The sequence below is a fragment of the Ursus arctos genome, unplaced genomic scaffold (genome assembly GCF_023065955.2).
Source record: "Ursus arctos isolate Adak ecotype North America unplaced genomic scaffold, UrsArc2.0 scaffold_28, whole genome shotgun sequence".
In the NCBI taxonomy this organism is placed as follows: domain Eukaryota; kingdom Metazoa; phylum Chordata; class Mammalia; order Carnivora; family Ursidae; genus Ursus; species Ursus arctos.
Genome location: NW_026622963.1, coordinates 26663472 through 26680928, shown reverse-complemented (window position 1 = coordinate 26680928; position 17457 = coordinate 26663472). Strand labels below are relative to the sequence as shown.

Genomic DNA, 17457 nt, shown 5'->3' with positions numbered 1-17457 from the left:
TGAAGATGACTGGGTTATTTTTACTGAATTTGGTGCTTTTTAAAACTCGTGTCTCGCTCTTACGCAGAGGTGGGAGACTTCTTCCATAAGCTCTCGATGCATTGTAAGATTATATAGTACTGCCCATAAGTGCTAATGTTAATTGTTGCTTTTTGCTTGTAGAACGACTGAACATATTTTAAAATTGGAAGACCCAAACAGTTTAGAAGAAGACATGGGGGTGATTGTATTAAATTTGAGCCTCGTAGTAAAACAGGGTGATTTCAAGAGACATGTAAGTGTGACCCTTTTGTTCTTTTCAAAATTCTTCAGTGTAATTGCCCTTTGATAATTGGGTTACCAGATGGCTGGAATTTTTTGTAATTGTTTGTGGAGGGAAACAAATAATTGTATCAAGATGTAAAGTACCTATCTGTGGTTCTATGCATCCTTTCTTTTGGAAATCTGGAAAGAAAATCCTTTAAGGAATGATCTCTACTTTGGCTAGGGATGTGGATATTGCTTTTATTAAAATGCATGTGCTTTTCCTAAGTGGTAAGGTTTCCATTAACTGTTTTCTTAGGTGCTGGATAACTTAGACATTATTCAGTTATGCAAAGCAGTTCCCGGGATTTAATTATTACATTGTAAATTATTAAGGTGATCAAATACATATTTGTAGCATCCCAGTTTATTTTGTTTTCTTTTAGCTATCACATTTTCTGTCGAGAGTACTTTCGGGAAGATATAAATTTTAATATCCCCTGATCTATTATTACATGGATGTTTCTAGTTACTGCATGGCCTATTGAAGATCTCTCTAACACCAACAAAGCACTAGATTTTATGATGATTTGACTGGGGCTCTGTTCTCCTGAGCAAATAGATGACTACAAATCATAATCTTATTTTATATGCAGGGATCAGATCTCATAATTCCAAGAATTAAAATAAGAACAAAAAGTATCTTTGATCATAACCTATTTGAAAGGTGTTTCTAAAGCCAGCTAAAATATCTGCTTGGAAAGGGACTAGAATGTGTTCAGATTTAAGCATGTTTAGACTCTGGTATGAAAATCTGAAGCCTGTTTATAAATTAGGCCTCCAGTAGGTACTTCTTGAATTGAGTCAGTGGGGTCGATGAGGAGAATATTCTTCATCTTGACATCACCTTTGCTTTTAGTTGTAATTTATTTTCATGCTGAAAATCAGGACTGATTTACTAGTAAATTCACAGAAGATAGCAAAAAGGAATAGCAAAGCTGCACAGTGATTTCTCAGTTGCCAGAGAATCAACTCAATCGTTGCTATTTTTAATTTGAATTCTTTACTTAGGAACATTTACTTGACAGTAACCTGGGGGAAAAAACCCTCCCATTTATTAATTTTTTAAAGATACAGTCCTTTTGAAACTGGAAGCCTCCATAAACCTGATATTGTGATGCTAACGTATCTTAAATTGATGATGAACATAAACTTTTTTTTTTTTTTTTTCTGTCCAGCATAGTGAAGGAAGCTTTTCTTTCACTTCTCTCAGCCTTGACGGTATTGCTGTTAGATTCTGTGTCCATGTGTGTAGTAGGTGACTGGTTCCTCGAGCCAGACACCATGCTAAAATAACATGCAATGTAAATAAGTATCACTGGCCCCATCATTGAGCAATTGCTGGCTGATACATTCCGAAAATTTGCTAACATATTTAAGTGGGGTTTGGAAAGTTGGATAATTTCTCATGAAAATAGCTGCCTATGTATTCCTGGTGTGAATGTTTCTGTAGTAGAGTGGATTATGTCCAGCGGTCATAGGGCCCTTAAAATATATTTAAATATTGCCAAAATTTGGAGTTTTAAAGTAATGCCATTTTAGTTAAAATGTATTTCAAATCGCAGAGGTATATTGAATTTGCTTTTGTAAAGCATCTCAAAGGAAAACTTTTCAGAGTCCTGAAAGGAGCCACGCTTGTCATCTCACTGAGTTTGGCCCTTTTTAACTTTGCCCCCTTCCCCCTTTTCAAGAGTTTGCCACACTGTATATCTGCTTGCTCCTGTGCTTTCTTGTTTTCTTTGTTCTTTGATCGTCTGGTAGAGGTCTAGGGTACAATATATTTCTTGTATATATATTTTATAGGACATTATAATATAGAAAGCCCTGCCTGCTCTTGTTTGTTCTGATCAGTAGTTTTATTTTTCTGTTTATGTACTTGATCAAAGTATTCCCCAAGCAAGGAATCATCTATCCTGGGCCATGTGTGGTTATTCAACTTACACAGAGTGTATGGGGGCCTTTGGGATAGAGCAGGTATCAGAAAACGTTTGTTCTTTTCGTTAAGTGAATACTTAAAGACATCCTTATGTGGGGGTTTTAAAAGACAATAACTAACACTCAACACTGGCAAGACAAGAGATCATTCGATTGGGAATCACTTGTTTGTAAATTTCCATCATGGCAGTCTTTGTCACTTGAGAACCAGACTGACAAAAATCCAAACACAAGCAGAATGTCTGTGAACTCACCCTCACGTGAGTCCAGGGATTTTAAGTGTATATGGGCATACTAGAGTCGGAAGGAAGGTGCTGGGTGGAAGGCTGACAAAACCACTGTCTGTTTCTTTTTCTTGGTTTGTAGTTAGAATTGTGGGCTCCGTCATCAGACGGCCTGGATTTGAATCCCAGCTCTACTACTTTCGTGCTTTGAGAAGTTAAGTGATCACGTCACATTCACAGAATTACTTAACCTCTCTCAATGACAATCCTCTCACGTGTGAAATGGAGATTAAAAAATATATATATATATTTTACAGGATTGTGAAGACGGAGATTGTCAAATATAGTGTTTGGCATGGGGTAGGCTGTCAATATATGGTAGCTCTTAAAACTATAGTAAGCAGGGGCGCCTGGGTGGCACAGCGGTTCACGTCTGCCTTCGGCTCAGGGCGTGATCCCAGCGTTATGGGATCGAGCCCCACATCAGGCTCTTCCGCTATGAGCCTGCTTCTTCCTCTCCCACTCCCCCTGCTTGTGTTCCCTCTCTCACTGGCTGTCTCTATCTCTGTCAAATAAATAAATAAAATCTTTAAAACAAAACAAAACAAAAACAGTAGTAAGCAGACAGAGATACTTATTTTCCATTAATTTCCTTATCTATTTTGTTTATCTTTTATGATTGTTTAAAAAAAGTCCAATGAGTTATATGTCAGAGAGTGCTAGACATGTGTACTTCTAAGATGGTAATTAATTTTGGTTGTTGTTTGAGGGGAAATATTTGTCAGTATGATCTAGAGAAAATAGAAAAAAAACTGATTTTAATACCCAGATTGTAGCATCCGTAACTGCATCCCATGCTAAATGTTGGAACTCATAGTTTCACCAGGGGGGAGTGTTTTTAATAAAGAGTATGTTCAAGTCATTTCTGTACCAGTGTTTCTAGTTGCTGGTCGCTGAAATGTAAGTAGATTTCCCCCAAAGACTGTTTATTTTCTGGTTTCTAATTGATTGGGAGGATGTATTGGCAAAGTGGATAGGTCATTTGCCTAAAGGTATTTTTTCCTTAAGCATAATAGTAAATGTGGTCTGCTCGATTAGGTTCATAATTGCGCTGTAATCTCCCAAATTTATCCAAGTTTTAACATCCAGTTAGCTGGTTAACCAGCCAGAGTAGAGCTTCGCAGTCCTGGACGGTGACAGGGGTAATGAGAGGATTTTGCTAGGAAAGAATTTTAATTGTAGACGAAATTCAGCAGCCTTAGCATGACAAATGAGAGATCAAAAGAGAACAGTGGTGAAGTTACTTGCTGTTCAGAAAATTTGTTCTTCTCTCCCTTGGTGCTGTATTAGCCTATTTTTCTTAATTGTGCAGGAACAGCTCGGATTTTTTTTCCCTATTATTTTGAATATTGAGATTTGATCATTGGGGGTAAATGGAATGATTTTTTTTTTAGTATCTAAAACTATGGAAGCTTAAACATGCACTGACATTGTCCATGAACTTCCTCAATATTTTTACGATATTATCTGAATATTTCAAGTAGGAAAAATCTGCCTTCGCAATTTGCTTTTAGACAGAAATTATAGAGCTTTAAGGCAATTAAAAGCATTTTAAAGATCGAGAGCCTTCTCATACTAAGAACTGGTACTTCTAAAGATTGAGCAGTATTCATATGTCCTGTCTTATTGAATACTAGGAGAAAATGATGTCCCTCGACCACAGAAATGTGATTTTTCTGTTTTTATTTTCTTGCTCAAACATGTATTCTCTGTAACCCCCGAACTCAGGTGTTAGTTGTTTGAATAGAGTATGCATCATCTAACTAATAATAACGGAGTTATGTTACTAATGAATCTATTTCTCTCTTTCCTTTTGCCATTTTTCACCATTCAATGGACTCAATCCTTAGCGTTGGTCAAATCGGAAGCGGTTGAGTACCAGCAAGGTAAATATCCTTGTTTTTCTCATTACATCATCTGGGGGAAAGTTCATCTTTGTTGCAGACACAGATGTACACAGGACTGGTATTATCCAACCTTTATACGTGGTGACAGCGTTCTGTTCTTCTCACTGTTGCTACGAATAAGGAAACAACCTCCCTTTTAGATTTCATTTCATAGGGGCGTAGCCAGATGTGTGAACTTATACATGTTTTCGTGGTGAGATTTTACATGTACCAGCCATGGTAGAATGTTACACTTCATTAAGCCCGGATTATTTGGTGTATTGTGCTGTTAAAATTAGTCCTTTAGGAAGTTATATACCACTAGATGGAAACTAGCTTTGGTGTCGGTAGGGGCAATGAAAAGATTAACGAAGAGAACAATGTGGTATATTTTACAAATCTTTCTTATATTAGTCTTATTTTACCATTTATTACCTTTGTTGCCGCGAGTTTCTGGGAAGATTTCTTCATGAAGTACTGGTGTATTTTTTTTTTTTTTTTTACATTGCTAGTATCCTTTTAAGCAATTATAAACTGTTGTCCAATTTGTAAAAGCTCTCCGTGTACAAGGTAAGAAAGCATTGTTAATTTATCCGGTGATTAAATTAGTATGTCGTGAGTGACTACATGTCAAAATTGGTGTGAACATAAAGAAAACCAGGAAAGTATTTATAACTTAATTTCGCTGCTCTGCTACTTTTTAAAGAGAAAGAACCAACATGGAGGTGGCGGTGATGTGTGTGGCTATTTTGCAGAAACACGGGCAATTTCTGTATATACATTGTGTATACATTGACACACACACGTACCTGCACAAAGGCCTGTCTGCTCTCATTTCTAACCTCATGCTACTTCAGTTGTTTACTTCTCTGTAAAATAAGGCGATTGAAACAGAGGCTTTGTGAGTTTGTAAAAGTGTGTGTGTGTGAAAGAGAGAGAGACAGAATTGTCACCTGACCAGCGCTAGTCATTTGGGAAGAAAGGCACACTTTCCAAACCTTGCTTTTTAAAATCCAAAGGAATCGAAGCCCACCTCTTAGGAAAATGTATACACTTGGCATGTCGAACATCCTAAAAATGACCACAATAAGTTGTTTTGTTAACCAGTTCACTTGGTTTACAAGACTCTAGTTTTTTTTGTGTTTTTTTTGTTATGTTTTGTTTTAGAAATAAAATGAAGAGACAATAAATAATAATGTGAAGCTGTCTCAGAAATTCCTCCAACTTTTGTCTTATTCCTTTGTAGTCACTAGAGGGTAGAAGAACATCATTTCTTGCCACAGAAGGGAGCCCAGCTCTTGCTCTCCCATATTAAGAGCTTCTGTAACCATCCGAAGCAGTAAAGTTTCCCGGCATGCTTTGGAGAAGCCTGACAAAGCAGTATTTTCTCGTTTATTGATTCTTCTGCTGCACTAAAACACTGGTATTGTACATCAATAACCATCTTTAGTTAGGGAGCTCCAGCCTGTGGAAGAGCTCTGGCAGTTTGTGGGAGAACATAAAGGCTAGAAAGAAAAATTGTGAGCTTGGGGAATATTGGAGTCGAGGGAGGACAGGAGAGGTTATGGGAGAATGACCAAAGGAATGAGGAGGGAGAGAAGAAATGTTGACGGCCTGGATAAAGATATCACAAATACGAAAGGCACAGAGGATCCTGGAGAGCAGTATTTATATCTGTACTGCAGACTTGTGTCTTACCACTGAGCTGCTGTGTTCTTTTTTCCCCTTCTGTGATTGTTTCTAGAATTTTGACTTCAGTGTGCTGGGCTCAGAGACTTAAATGCCCAGACCTGGGGCCTGTGTTTAATAAAACCTTCGATGAGTAGAGCTCATCGAATGCTGCTCACGATCTTACGTGAGAGATGCGGTTTATGTGTCGGTGAAGAATTTCAGTTGTTAGGTTGACTTTTTGCTACTTAGAGTTTGAAGTTTTTGCAGAGGAAGAGAGGGAACTTCTAATTGGACTTATGAAAATGAGTCCCGTGGAAAATCTGTAGGCACGATGATTAACCCTCTGTCAAAGTAGTTAAAATACCCTGATCAACCTATCTTGGTATTTTTAAAACTGTAAGCTGCTTCTTCATTTTTTTTTTTTTAGGATTTCAATATTATATTTTAAAATGAAGGAACAGAAGTTTGACATGGAGAAGATTACTATACCATGAGTATCTAAAATTTTTGCTAGTCCTCAGTAATATATTCTCTATAAAATGTCATTGACTTTTTCACCTCAATCTTATTCTTTTAATGGCTTGACTTTATTTAGGTAATTGCCTCTTAAACCCCATAAGTTTATAATTTTGCACCATCCAAAGGGGCCCAGAATGGCAGACTGTCTTCTAAACTGTTTTCTTACTCTATTGACCTTGACTGTAATGTAGTAAATACATAGAGATTGCCTTTAAAAGTAGGTTTTGGTTTCACCTAGAGCCTCTGTTTACCTTCTGATGAGCATTTTAACATGAGAATTGAGAATTTGATTTAACAGGGCCTGAATCAGATAACTAGCTCTTTTTAGATATTTATTATACATAATCTTTTCTGTGAATAGATTTGTTTCCAAATCTTACTAATGTATGTAACACTTAGAGAGAAAATTAACGGCAGTGACTTCTCTAATCAGATAGTTTAATGGGGGAAAAAAACTCACAATGATAAAAGATGGACTTGAAAAGTCACTGATTGTATTCAGAAATCTGTGCACACGCACCCACACCCACACCCTTCTCCTGTGCTTTCTTTGGGTCTTTGCAGGTCATCTGGCTGACCATGGTTACCCTTTCCTAGCATTTCCTTTACTGTACATTCATTTGCCCTGTGATAAATACCAATTTTTTACATAGCCCTTCTTTTGACCACTGGTTTATACCGGGTATACCAGTAATCCGAAGTAAGAGATCTGAACTATACCACTGTGACTTTTTTTATGTATGAGATTAGTTGACTAGTGGTGACAATCTTTGGGCTGTTCAGCTTCATATTCTTATATCTTTGTTCCTCTCTGTTATTACAGAGGCTGATACCACAGGATACGTCTTCTAGGTTTCCCTGTCAGGTAGCCTCCAGCTGGCTTTATACCATGAGAGATAGGGGTAGGATACTACCGGGTAGGAGAATTTCCAGTGTATGTCTTCCTTTTCCCTCTGTTTCACGTGGTATCTGGACATGGACTGTATTTTGCATTTTCCCTTAGACCTGTCATGGTTTCAGCTTCTACCGGGTGAGCCTGACCCTAGTATTTACTCTTTTTGTCTCACTATCCAGGGCTTGCAAATCCTCAGCCCGAGGGCACAAATCCAGCTCTATGTCTGTGTTTGCAAGCAATGTTGTAACACAGCCATACCCATCTGTGTAAGCATCGTCTCTACCTGGCAGCGGCAGAATATTGTAGTTGGGGCAGAGACCTAACAGCCTGAAACCTGAATACTTGCTCTCTGGACCTTGGCAGGGAAAGTTTATCTTGTCCCGTACCACTCCTGAGAGCGTTGGGGAGAGCTTCCTTCCGTTGCCGACCTTAGATTTTCTTAGCCCTGTCTATGTGGTCTCTCAGCCATCCTATACCTGTGAGACCAGTTCTTTGCACTATATCCCTTCTATTTTCAGTACCTGTTGTGGTTCTCTTTTCCTGTTGGATTCTGATGCAACCTATAGGGGCTAAGCCTTTGCTGTTGGCTTTTTTGAATACTTTTACAATTGTCATTACGTTGTAAGAATCGTGAATCACAGGATAAGGGTTCCGCATGAATTTAGGTTATACCCTCTCTGTTTTCCTTCCCTTTTATTCCTTTTGCTCGGTCTGTCCCTGTGTTTCTGTCTGACATCTAGGACTTATGGAAGGCAGTCTATAAATCTATAAAACTATCTCTATCTCTATCTATCTATCTATATATCTAATCTCATCTGCCTAATTTATTTGTCTATATATCTGTCTGTATCTCTTTAACCTAATTTATTTGTCTGTCTATCTATCATCTATCTTGACGTTACACTGCATTTGCCCAATGCCCTGGGCAGAAGGACCTCTAGGGGCTTTCCTTATTTCTGGGGGCCTCAGGTAGGGCCATGAATCTGTTGGCACTCTCTAGTCTCATGTGTGCTCTGGACCAGAAAAGCAGAGCCACTGCCTCCCTAAACTTTTCATTAAATGTCTCCTTTCTATGACATAAGAGTCCACTTTGGCCCAAACCCTGTCACTATGTGCATACTAGGTTGGCCGAATACTGTCCTGAAGATTCAAGGATGAAACTGACTTGGCCATTGTAATTGCCGAGTCAGCGGGAGACAAGGGAGTAGGGAGGTAAGGGTATTCAGAGGGCGTGGTTAGACCCTATGCTAGCCTTGCAGGTGGGCTGAATACTGGGGACAGATAAAGACTGCAGCGAACCTTCCCAAATGAGAGGGAAGAAGAAGTGAATTGAGATATGACCATATAAAATAATGTGGTCCATGGCAAGTACTCCAAAGGATTTAGTATCAGGCTTCGGCCAATTAGCTTTCCAAAGTAGAGCCCCTGGGACCAGCAGCATCAGCATCACCTGGACATTGTTAGAAATGTGAATTCATGACCCACCCCCGCCCCCAAACATTTTGGACCTCTTGAATCAGAAACTCTGTGGATGGAGCCCAGCAATCTTTTAGCATGCCTCCCAGGTGATTCTGAAGCATGTTCAAGTTTGAGAACCACTGGTGTGAACTTGGGTCTGACGTGGGGTATTGGGAAGCTAGAAGCTCGAAGGCAAAGCTGCTAAGTCTTAAGTAGAGCTGGGACTAGGATGAAGTAAGTCCAGTGCCCAGAGCACAAAACATCCGAAGGTACTCAGGGGCCAGCCCTGCCCGTTGCAGAAGACTGAGAGTGAGTGCCTTGCCTGCCTCACGGTATAGGGAGGTATGGCAGGTTCTGGAAAGGGATGCCCTTGAAGTATTGTACCTGAAGGAAAGACATAGAAATGTGCAACACAGAAGGGAATCCAGAAATACTGCATACGGTGTTACTACATACGAACACAACATTTAACTTTGAACTCTCCTAGGGTTAGGGAGAAAAAGAAAATCTTGTTGAATCATGTGAGCTTCATTTTTTTTTTTTTTCCACTTTAGCTTTTAAGGATAGGAAATGCGTTAGAAGCATTTTCCTGGTCCTAATCCCTGAGAAGTGGGTATTTATAGACTTTATCAATTTTTTCAAAGTCTTCGTCTTTAATTTTGGAGTGCGGAAACTGAGCAATGGCATTTTTTTTCACAAGGAAAAAATGTTAAATTTCGTATAAAACTTTTCTAGCTAATGTGTCTGTCCGACCTGCAGGTTATTCATTATCCTTGGGACTATAATCTAGTTCTCGCGTACGAATATAAATCTCATGGTCCATGTCCATGTCCTTGTGGGAAATTTAAAAGGCTTTCTTTACATCCTTACGCAAAGATTTTTTGTGTGGTTCTCAGAGAATTTATGCCGGCAGGATCCTCTTTGGATGATATAAGAAGCTGCCAAGAGGAGCTTCTCTGGAAGCTTGTTCCATGAACGTATGGATCTTCTCATGTCATTCTATAAAAGCTGTTGACAATGAACAGTTGTTTTACATGTGAAAAAAAAAAAAGCTTGGAAGGAATATTTCAGGGAAACCTTTTATAGACTGAATGTTCTCCCTTAGCTTTTCTAAGCAATGCCAGCAGAGTTGAATCTTGTTTTATTGTTCATTTAGCTTACAAACTTAGTCAGTTTTTTCCCCATGCATTTGTTTCCCCTGACACCTCCTTTCTCACGATGACTTAGGAAAACTGCTGAGAGTCAAAATGGGCATTGGTGGCATTAGAACACTTATTTTTATATTCCCGTAACTGAGCTCATAGAAAAAGTACCCACACAGTATTAGGCACATGATAGGTATGCCTTCCTAGAAAAATCTAGAAAAAAAAATATTTTCCCGCTACCCCTCTTTTTCATTTCTATCTTTGAAAATCAGGTTGGTGTTTTATCCCACCCAAGGGAGTGCTTTGGATGATTGTCCCGTGGTATTGGTCAGCATGGTCTGTTCTGGAGTGTGGCATAGACAGCTGTCATGTTGCTTTTGATGACTACAGGCTGTGGCCCCGGCTCCTGGACTGCATGCTTCTCCTTTTAAGATCTTTCTTTATTCCTAACCTCTCTGCCATTCCTCCTGGCCCACGACAGAGTGGAGGCACCTTGCTGACATGCCTGTCATTTCTGGGTTTTCTTTTGCAATCATGCCAAGAGACTGGAGTCCATATCACTGTCTCCCCAGCATGCCACTTGGCCAAAATCCTCCAATAATGCATGTGGTCAAGCTGTAATCCATTTTCTAAGTCCCAGGAATGGCAGTCATTCACTGTTTGGAGAGTCTATGCCCAGATCACAAATTTGTGAAGATGCTCCACCTGTTGGGAGTGGAAGTTTACAACCCTTACCTTTAGCTTTGCTCCCTTTTTACCCTTCTGTCCTTGTCCCTGGGATTGTCATGACCCAGAAGTAAATTGTTCCTGAAGCTTTCCATTTTTCTGAAAGTCAGTATTTTTCTTCCTTTTTCCTTTTTTTCTTTTTTAAGATTTATTTATTTTAGAGAGAAAAAGAGAGAGTGAGTGCGTGAGGAGGGGGGAGGGACGGAGGGAGAGGGAGAGAGAGAATCTCAAGCAGACAGATGACTCCCTGCTGAGTGTGGAGCCTGATGTGGGACTAGATCCCACAACCCTGAGACTAGACCGTGACCTGAGCCAAGAGGCGGACTCTTAACCAACTGAGCCACCCAGGTCCCCATGAAAGTCAGTACGTTTCTAAGTTAAATATCACACCTCATAGTCACTGATAATAACTAATGCGTGTGCTTCAGATGGAAGTCACGATTTCTGTTCAGGGGAAGGGCGTGGATTTGGTAGAGGGTGGGGGCTGAGGAAGAGAGAGAGCCTATGAATGAAACAACACAGAAATGGTGAAAGGTTCTGATCCTTTGGGAGGAAAGAGAAAAATAACAAAACCCTGATGTACTCTATTTTATCCTTTATGTCGGCTGAGAAATTAGGGTCAGGACCCAGAAACTTTGCTCTATCTCCTGGTGTTTGTTTCAACTCAGGTGGGGTGGGCTTCTCCCTTGATGGGTCATTTCCTTCTCTCCTTTCACATTCCAAGCTGCATTACGATGACAAATTTCATTTATAGGCTCAGGCACAGACATGAAAACCTGAGCTATGAAGTTAGCTGAGTGAGTGCAGAGGAGTGGATTTATTATGGGGAGAAAGGAATTGTTCGAAGAACACAAAAGATTTGGGGAGCCCAGCTCTGCATCAGAGCACACCCAGGATGGCCCCTATAGTACCTGCCCCTCCCCCACGGACTCCGCTCTTAAGCCTCATTACTTGTCTCAAGGCTAAAGACAAATAAATGTTAAAGTAATTAAGACACTTCTTTCAAGCAAACACAGACACCCAGAATATGTTGCTGTCAGATGAAACTTTTTTGGACATAAACTTGTAGTGGGTTTTGCAGAAAGATTGAGGGGAAAATAAGGAGAATAAAGGCCCTGTGTTCCTTTCTATCTGTGAACTCTGCAATAAATAGTTCACTTTTCCTACGCTGCCTTTAGTAAGGGGGAAAAAAATCTTGGCCGGCAAAGACCAAGTCCGTCACATCAAACATGACTGCGTTAAATACTAAAATGTTCAAAGTCCGACGGAGATAGATAAAGGCTTTGATGGAAAGTGGATGTTTCCCAGGGACATTACAAGCAATAATCCAGATGTTATGGTGTAATGCAACGAGTGTCCGTGGATAGATCAGGAGCTCCAGCCAAGCCGCGCCTGATGTAGGCCTTAGCCTTGCCCTCCCATGCTGTTCCGCCATATGGAACCTATCTCTCGGCCCCCTTAATAACCAGCTTTGGATTCCATTTTCACAGAGCTCATAGAGCTAAGTGGGGCTGTTTTATGGACAAGTTAGATAGAAGCCTTTCCAAGATAAACATCCAATTTGAAATTAGGACATACCAAGCCACAAAATTATTTTAGGGCATATTTCATGGAAGCACTACCATTTTTCTTAGGCAATTGCCAGACTGTAGGATGCCCTTTGATCCCTTGTGGACATTACTCCCTTCTTTATAAAAAGGATTTTGAAATAGTTGCAGTGTTTAGGGAGGAATATATCTGTCGGAGCTTTGAAGCATGGCCATGGGACAGGTCATGCTTTAGCTCGTTGGTTGGCAAGTCAAACTGTAAGAAGAAAAAAATTTTAAGAAAAGGGAATTGTAGCAGGATATATGAATCAAAATCTCATTTTCCTTTTAAAGATAGACGTTTTCAGCCCGTGCACTTAATAAGCTATAAAATGTATTCAGTCTGTCCAGAGCTATACGCTCACATATAGATTTATAAACACATACGCATATCTGTTTATATGTGTGTCTATTTATAGGCTGTGTTTTTAATAAACATGAAATTGCCTAACTTTAATTATTTCATCAAGTTTCATTATCGAATATATTCTATCCACAACTGAACTGGAAGCAGAAGTTAAGCAAGAACTGCCCATGTTCTCCAGAGGAAAAGGATTTTTCTTTTTCTTTCTAAAATCTCACGCGCCCTCCCCGCGCGGTCTCAGCCCCTCCAAAACGCGCGTGTGTCTGTGTGTGTGTGCGTGCCCGCGTGTGTGTGCATTTTAAGAGAAAAGCAACGCAGATGTGAAATTTGAGAGTGTGGATTTCCCTAAGTGTGTTTTGTTTAAGGTAGTCACAAAATGACCAACCAAATGCATGGTGTGGCTCTGCTGTGCCATTTTTAAAAGTGGTGGAGTGACGTTGGATGAGGTAAGCTGGTGTGTAATTAATATGATACTGACATACCATTTGTTGTGATAAATCGTGACTAACTGGTGTCCGAGCAAATTGGTGTCTGAATGATCTCGGAGATATACCGAGTAGATGACAGGAATGATATATAGTGTGAGAAATTCATTGCTTTACTGTGGTACTTGATGCCATTTACATTCTTCAGTCCATTTATTTCTCCTTCAAAGAAAGCAGTCTATGCTTGTACCACGTCACGTATGGAGCGGCGAACGTAAATGAACTCCGCCAACTAAATTCAGACAAACTAGCCATAAAAAAGACATGGTTGAGACCTTCAGGGAAATGTGAATACATGCTGGGTATTTAACGATATGAAGGGAATTATGGTTACTTTTGTGGAGTGTGATCATGGCATGGTGCTTAGGGAAAAACAAATAGGGACTTTTGCTTTCAAATATTTCAGCCAGAGAAAAAGAGGGAAGGGATACATGAAATCAGATTGGCAAAATGTTGAATCAGAGGAATAAGTACGTGGAGATTTCTATACCAGTCTCTCTGCCTTTGTGTATGTTTGAAAATTTACATAATGGAAATTAAAAATAAATAAAGGGTGCTTGTCCTCTTTATAATTTAATAATAGGGGATGTTTGCTTTTTTCTATATTCTGTTTAAGGTGTGTGTGAGTGTGCATGAGTAATACAATTTATAAAAGGAAAAAAAAAATAAGTTAACAGTTACCGAGTCTCTCCTGGATCCCAGGCACCATGCTAAGTGCTTTCTACATCCTTCCCCTCCCTGCAGGTCTGCAAAGCTCATTTGGCTGGCCAGCAGATTGTAGGCTGTATCTGGAGTTGTGAATCTCACAGTGGTTTTGGGCTTTTTAGTAGTAGCCCAAGGAATACAGGGAAGTGTGGACAGATTCAAGTGTGAAGGATAAATTCAAAACCATTATTTCTAAATACCCAGAGGAATTTTGTTTCCCTGCAAAGCAGTGCCTTGCTCTTCTCTCTCTGTTGCCCAGAATGCCTTTCTTCCCTTCCTACTATTAAAATAGCTGAAGGCCTCGATGAAGAATTCCTACCAAGGAGCACATCTGGGTGGGAGTATAGGCCAGTGCCAAATTCAAGTGTTGCTCCCAGTCATCCTTCACTGTATTGTTACAAGTCCAGTGCTCGAGAGGGAAATCACATAACTGTGCTTGCAGGTTTGCAAAATCAATGAAGACTAATAACACTTTCACCAGTCAGGGAGTGCCATTCATAATCCCATATTGAAAGCTGGAATTCCTGTGATCACCAAAGTCACACTCAAGAATTATCAGCAAGTTTATATGTCATCTTCATTCTTTGCTTTAGTCCTCTTTGATACGTAACCTGCGGCTCTCAGAGTCTTTGAAAAAGAACCAACTCTGGAACGGGATTATAAGTATAACGTTGTTGGAAGGGAAGAATGTCTCAGGAGGAAGCATGACAGAGATGTTTGTCCAGTTAAAACTGGGAGATCAGAGGTATAAAAGTAAGGTAAGTTCTGTCAATTCCTTAAGAAGAACAAGATCGTTCATAATAAAGGAGCTGAAAAAAATGTTTTCCACTCTGAATTTCACAAGAAGAGGAGAAATTTATTTTTAGCCCTCGTAACTTTATTAGGAGCTTTCCAGACAACAAAATAATTGTATAGCTGTGGTCAATTAATATACCTATTGGGTTGCTTAGCATAATTTATTTTAATATAGTAACTGGAGCTAGAGAAAGCTTATTAAATAACGGATTTGGATGTATGATTTATTTTCGTTTTGAAAATAAGCAAACATTGTTTCAAAGATTGCAGGAAGAGGATAACTAAATATTTTCAAAATCCTACAAAAACAAAGTCATGTAATATATTGTATTTGGGTGAAAATATTCAAGATAATGAAAAATATTTTCAAAATCATATACTCTTTGCTTTCTCTTACTTGTTAGTATTAACACCAAAAACAGACATTTGATGCTGGTGGTGATTGTATTTTTTTTTTAACTGAAATATTAGTGATTTGTTTTGAACAAAAGTAATGGCATTTTTAACTGCCTTTAAGACTCAATCATCTTATTCTCCTGAAACAAATTCCACTTAATTTTTAATCTTAGTAATTTGGTGTGGTTTTTATTTCAAAAACCGTAGTCTCCAAACCATGGTAATGAATTCGTTTTGCATAACTGTCAGACAGGAATATTTCCTAGGTTTTATGGATTGAGGTAACTAGGATATTTGGAAGTGAAGTCACTTGCCAAAAGCCACATTAAAAAAAAAAAACAACAACAAAAACCAAAACCAACAACAACATTGGTGGAAGATTTCGAAAATAGACCTGAGGATATTTGCAATTTGGGCTTTCCAGTATAGAGGACATAACGAGGACATAACGCATGCAGACAGATGCAGTTGGGAAATGATTTAGAGAGCAAGAGGTTGTCTCTGCTGCACACTCTTCAGTGGAAAATCAAACATTAAACATCACTTACTCCACCACAAGGAGTAAAGAATTGAAGTTCACACTGGAGAACCATTTTCGAGAAATGTAAAAAATTCTGGGCGAGTTACAGGAGAATTAGGCAGATGACTATTTTAATCAGGTAGTTTCAGGCTGTACCTGACAGCGAATGTATCCAGAGTGAACACATTTCTCCACTAAGATTCCTTAGGCAGCCAGGGTCAGGCTAAGGACTTACAGAAAAATTATTCATCGCTAAGTACCCTTAGCCCTTTGGACTAAGGTGAAGTGCAGAATTAGTCCGGTTTTTGCTACAGTCCCCCTTGGGGAATATCGCATTTAATTTGTGGTCGAATATTTTTTTCCCCGTGGTGTCTAAATTCTGTGATCTGATATATTAAGCTCAATATGAGAAAGAGCTTAAATGATATTACACGATGTTGGCTACAGCCGGCATCTGGGTTGTCCCCATTTTCCCTGCAGGAATAGTTCGGTGCTTGGATTTAACAGTTGACATAGTGCTTTTTAGAACCTGATCGCCCGTGCCCAGTGTTCTTGCTCTGTTTTATTCACAAATTCAGTCTCTGGGTCAATGAAACAAAAGCGAAAAATGCTGCTAATGGATCAAACACATAAGCAGTTTGCAGTCACTGGGAGAACACAGAAACACTTGGGGAGTTCTCAAACCAGGCTGTTTACTTTTTCGGTGGGGCTATAGGGGGTCTTCTTCGTCTTTGTCTCGCTCAAGTGACTGGATTCAGTAAACTCAGATTTAAAAACAGGCAGCAATGTCCCTGTGACGGGTGTCTCATGCAATGCAGGGGACAGACCTGAATGAACACCTCAGCGTGCTAATTTATATACTTCTTAAGCCGGCACTGAATGAGTGCTAATAAAACCGTTACTTACTTGCATTCAATTAACCAGTGAGAGGAGTATCTTTTGTAAGAGAGAGCAACCGTAACTGTCTATGGAGATATGTTTTATATGTCTACAATATATATATAATTGATGGTTCCTCGTGGGGTAATTCTGGTGGGGTCACTCTTGCTAACTGGCTGGATAAATTCTTGAATCTGCGGGTGAGCTAAACGGGTAGCGATGCTTTGCCAATTCCCGAAAGCTCCAAGTCCCTTTCATTCCAAAATGGAAAGGTTAGCTTTCTAAGGGAGAGGCACATCGTCATGATCTCCTGCCGTGTAGAAATGAAATGAATGTATATAGCTGCTGTAGCGATGAATGGTATTTTAAGAAAATAAATATTATAACTGCATGTTTTCTAGACACTGTGTAAGAGTGCAAATCCGCAGTGGCGGGAACAGTTTGACTTTCACTACTTCTCTGACAGGATGGGCATTTTGGACATTGAAGTATGGGGAAAGGACAGCAGAAAGCACGAGGAGCGTCTGGGCACGTGAGTCTGCTCGCTTTCTAACTCGTGGGAGACGTGTGTGGAGCTGGTTTCTGCGTGAGGCTGGTCAGAGAGAATGTCATGATCTGTTTGGGCTTAGAATAAAACCTCACATCCCCACCCAGCCGCCATAAGTAAGCTGGAGCCTAACCTGGGGAAAAAACTTTATTTTATTTTAACTGGTAAATGTCATTTCATATTGATTAAAACAGAAGAAAATAGTGTGTGTCGGAAATTCTCTAAAAAAAAAAGTTATTGTGCCATCTCATGCTGTGTGAGAAATGTTTATGCACGGCTCGGTCCCCTTATACGCGATTTTTTTCCTAATAAATACGGTACAGTACTGTAAATGTATTTTCTCTTTCTCATGATTTTT

At 39.5% G+C, this 17457-nt stretch overlaps 1 protein-coding gene across 5 annotated transcripts in view; it reads left to right on the top strand.

Annotated features, from left to right (window-relative positions):
- Positions 1-17457, top strand: part of MCTP2 (multiple C2 and transmembrane domain containing 2) — a 235533-nt gene that overhangs the window by 90299 nt on the left and 127777 nt on the right. For 3 of the 5 annotated variants that reach the window (XM_057303625.1, XM_026510399.4, XM_057303624.1), the window contains exons 7-10: positions 163-274; positions 4373-4408; positions 14556-14720; positions 16954-17084. In XM_057303625.1, coding sequence (XP_057159608.1) covers positions 163-274; positions 4373-4408; positions 14556-14720; positions 16954-17084 — 444 coding nt within the window. Of the gene's footprint in view, positions 1-162; positions 275-4372; positions 4409-5559; positions 14721-15307; positions 16913-16953; positions 17085-17457 lie in introns of those variants that run through there. The other 2 variants (XM_026510404.4, XM_057303626.1) reach the window with 2 other exon arrangements.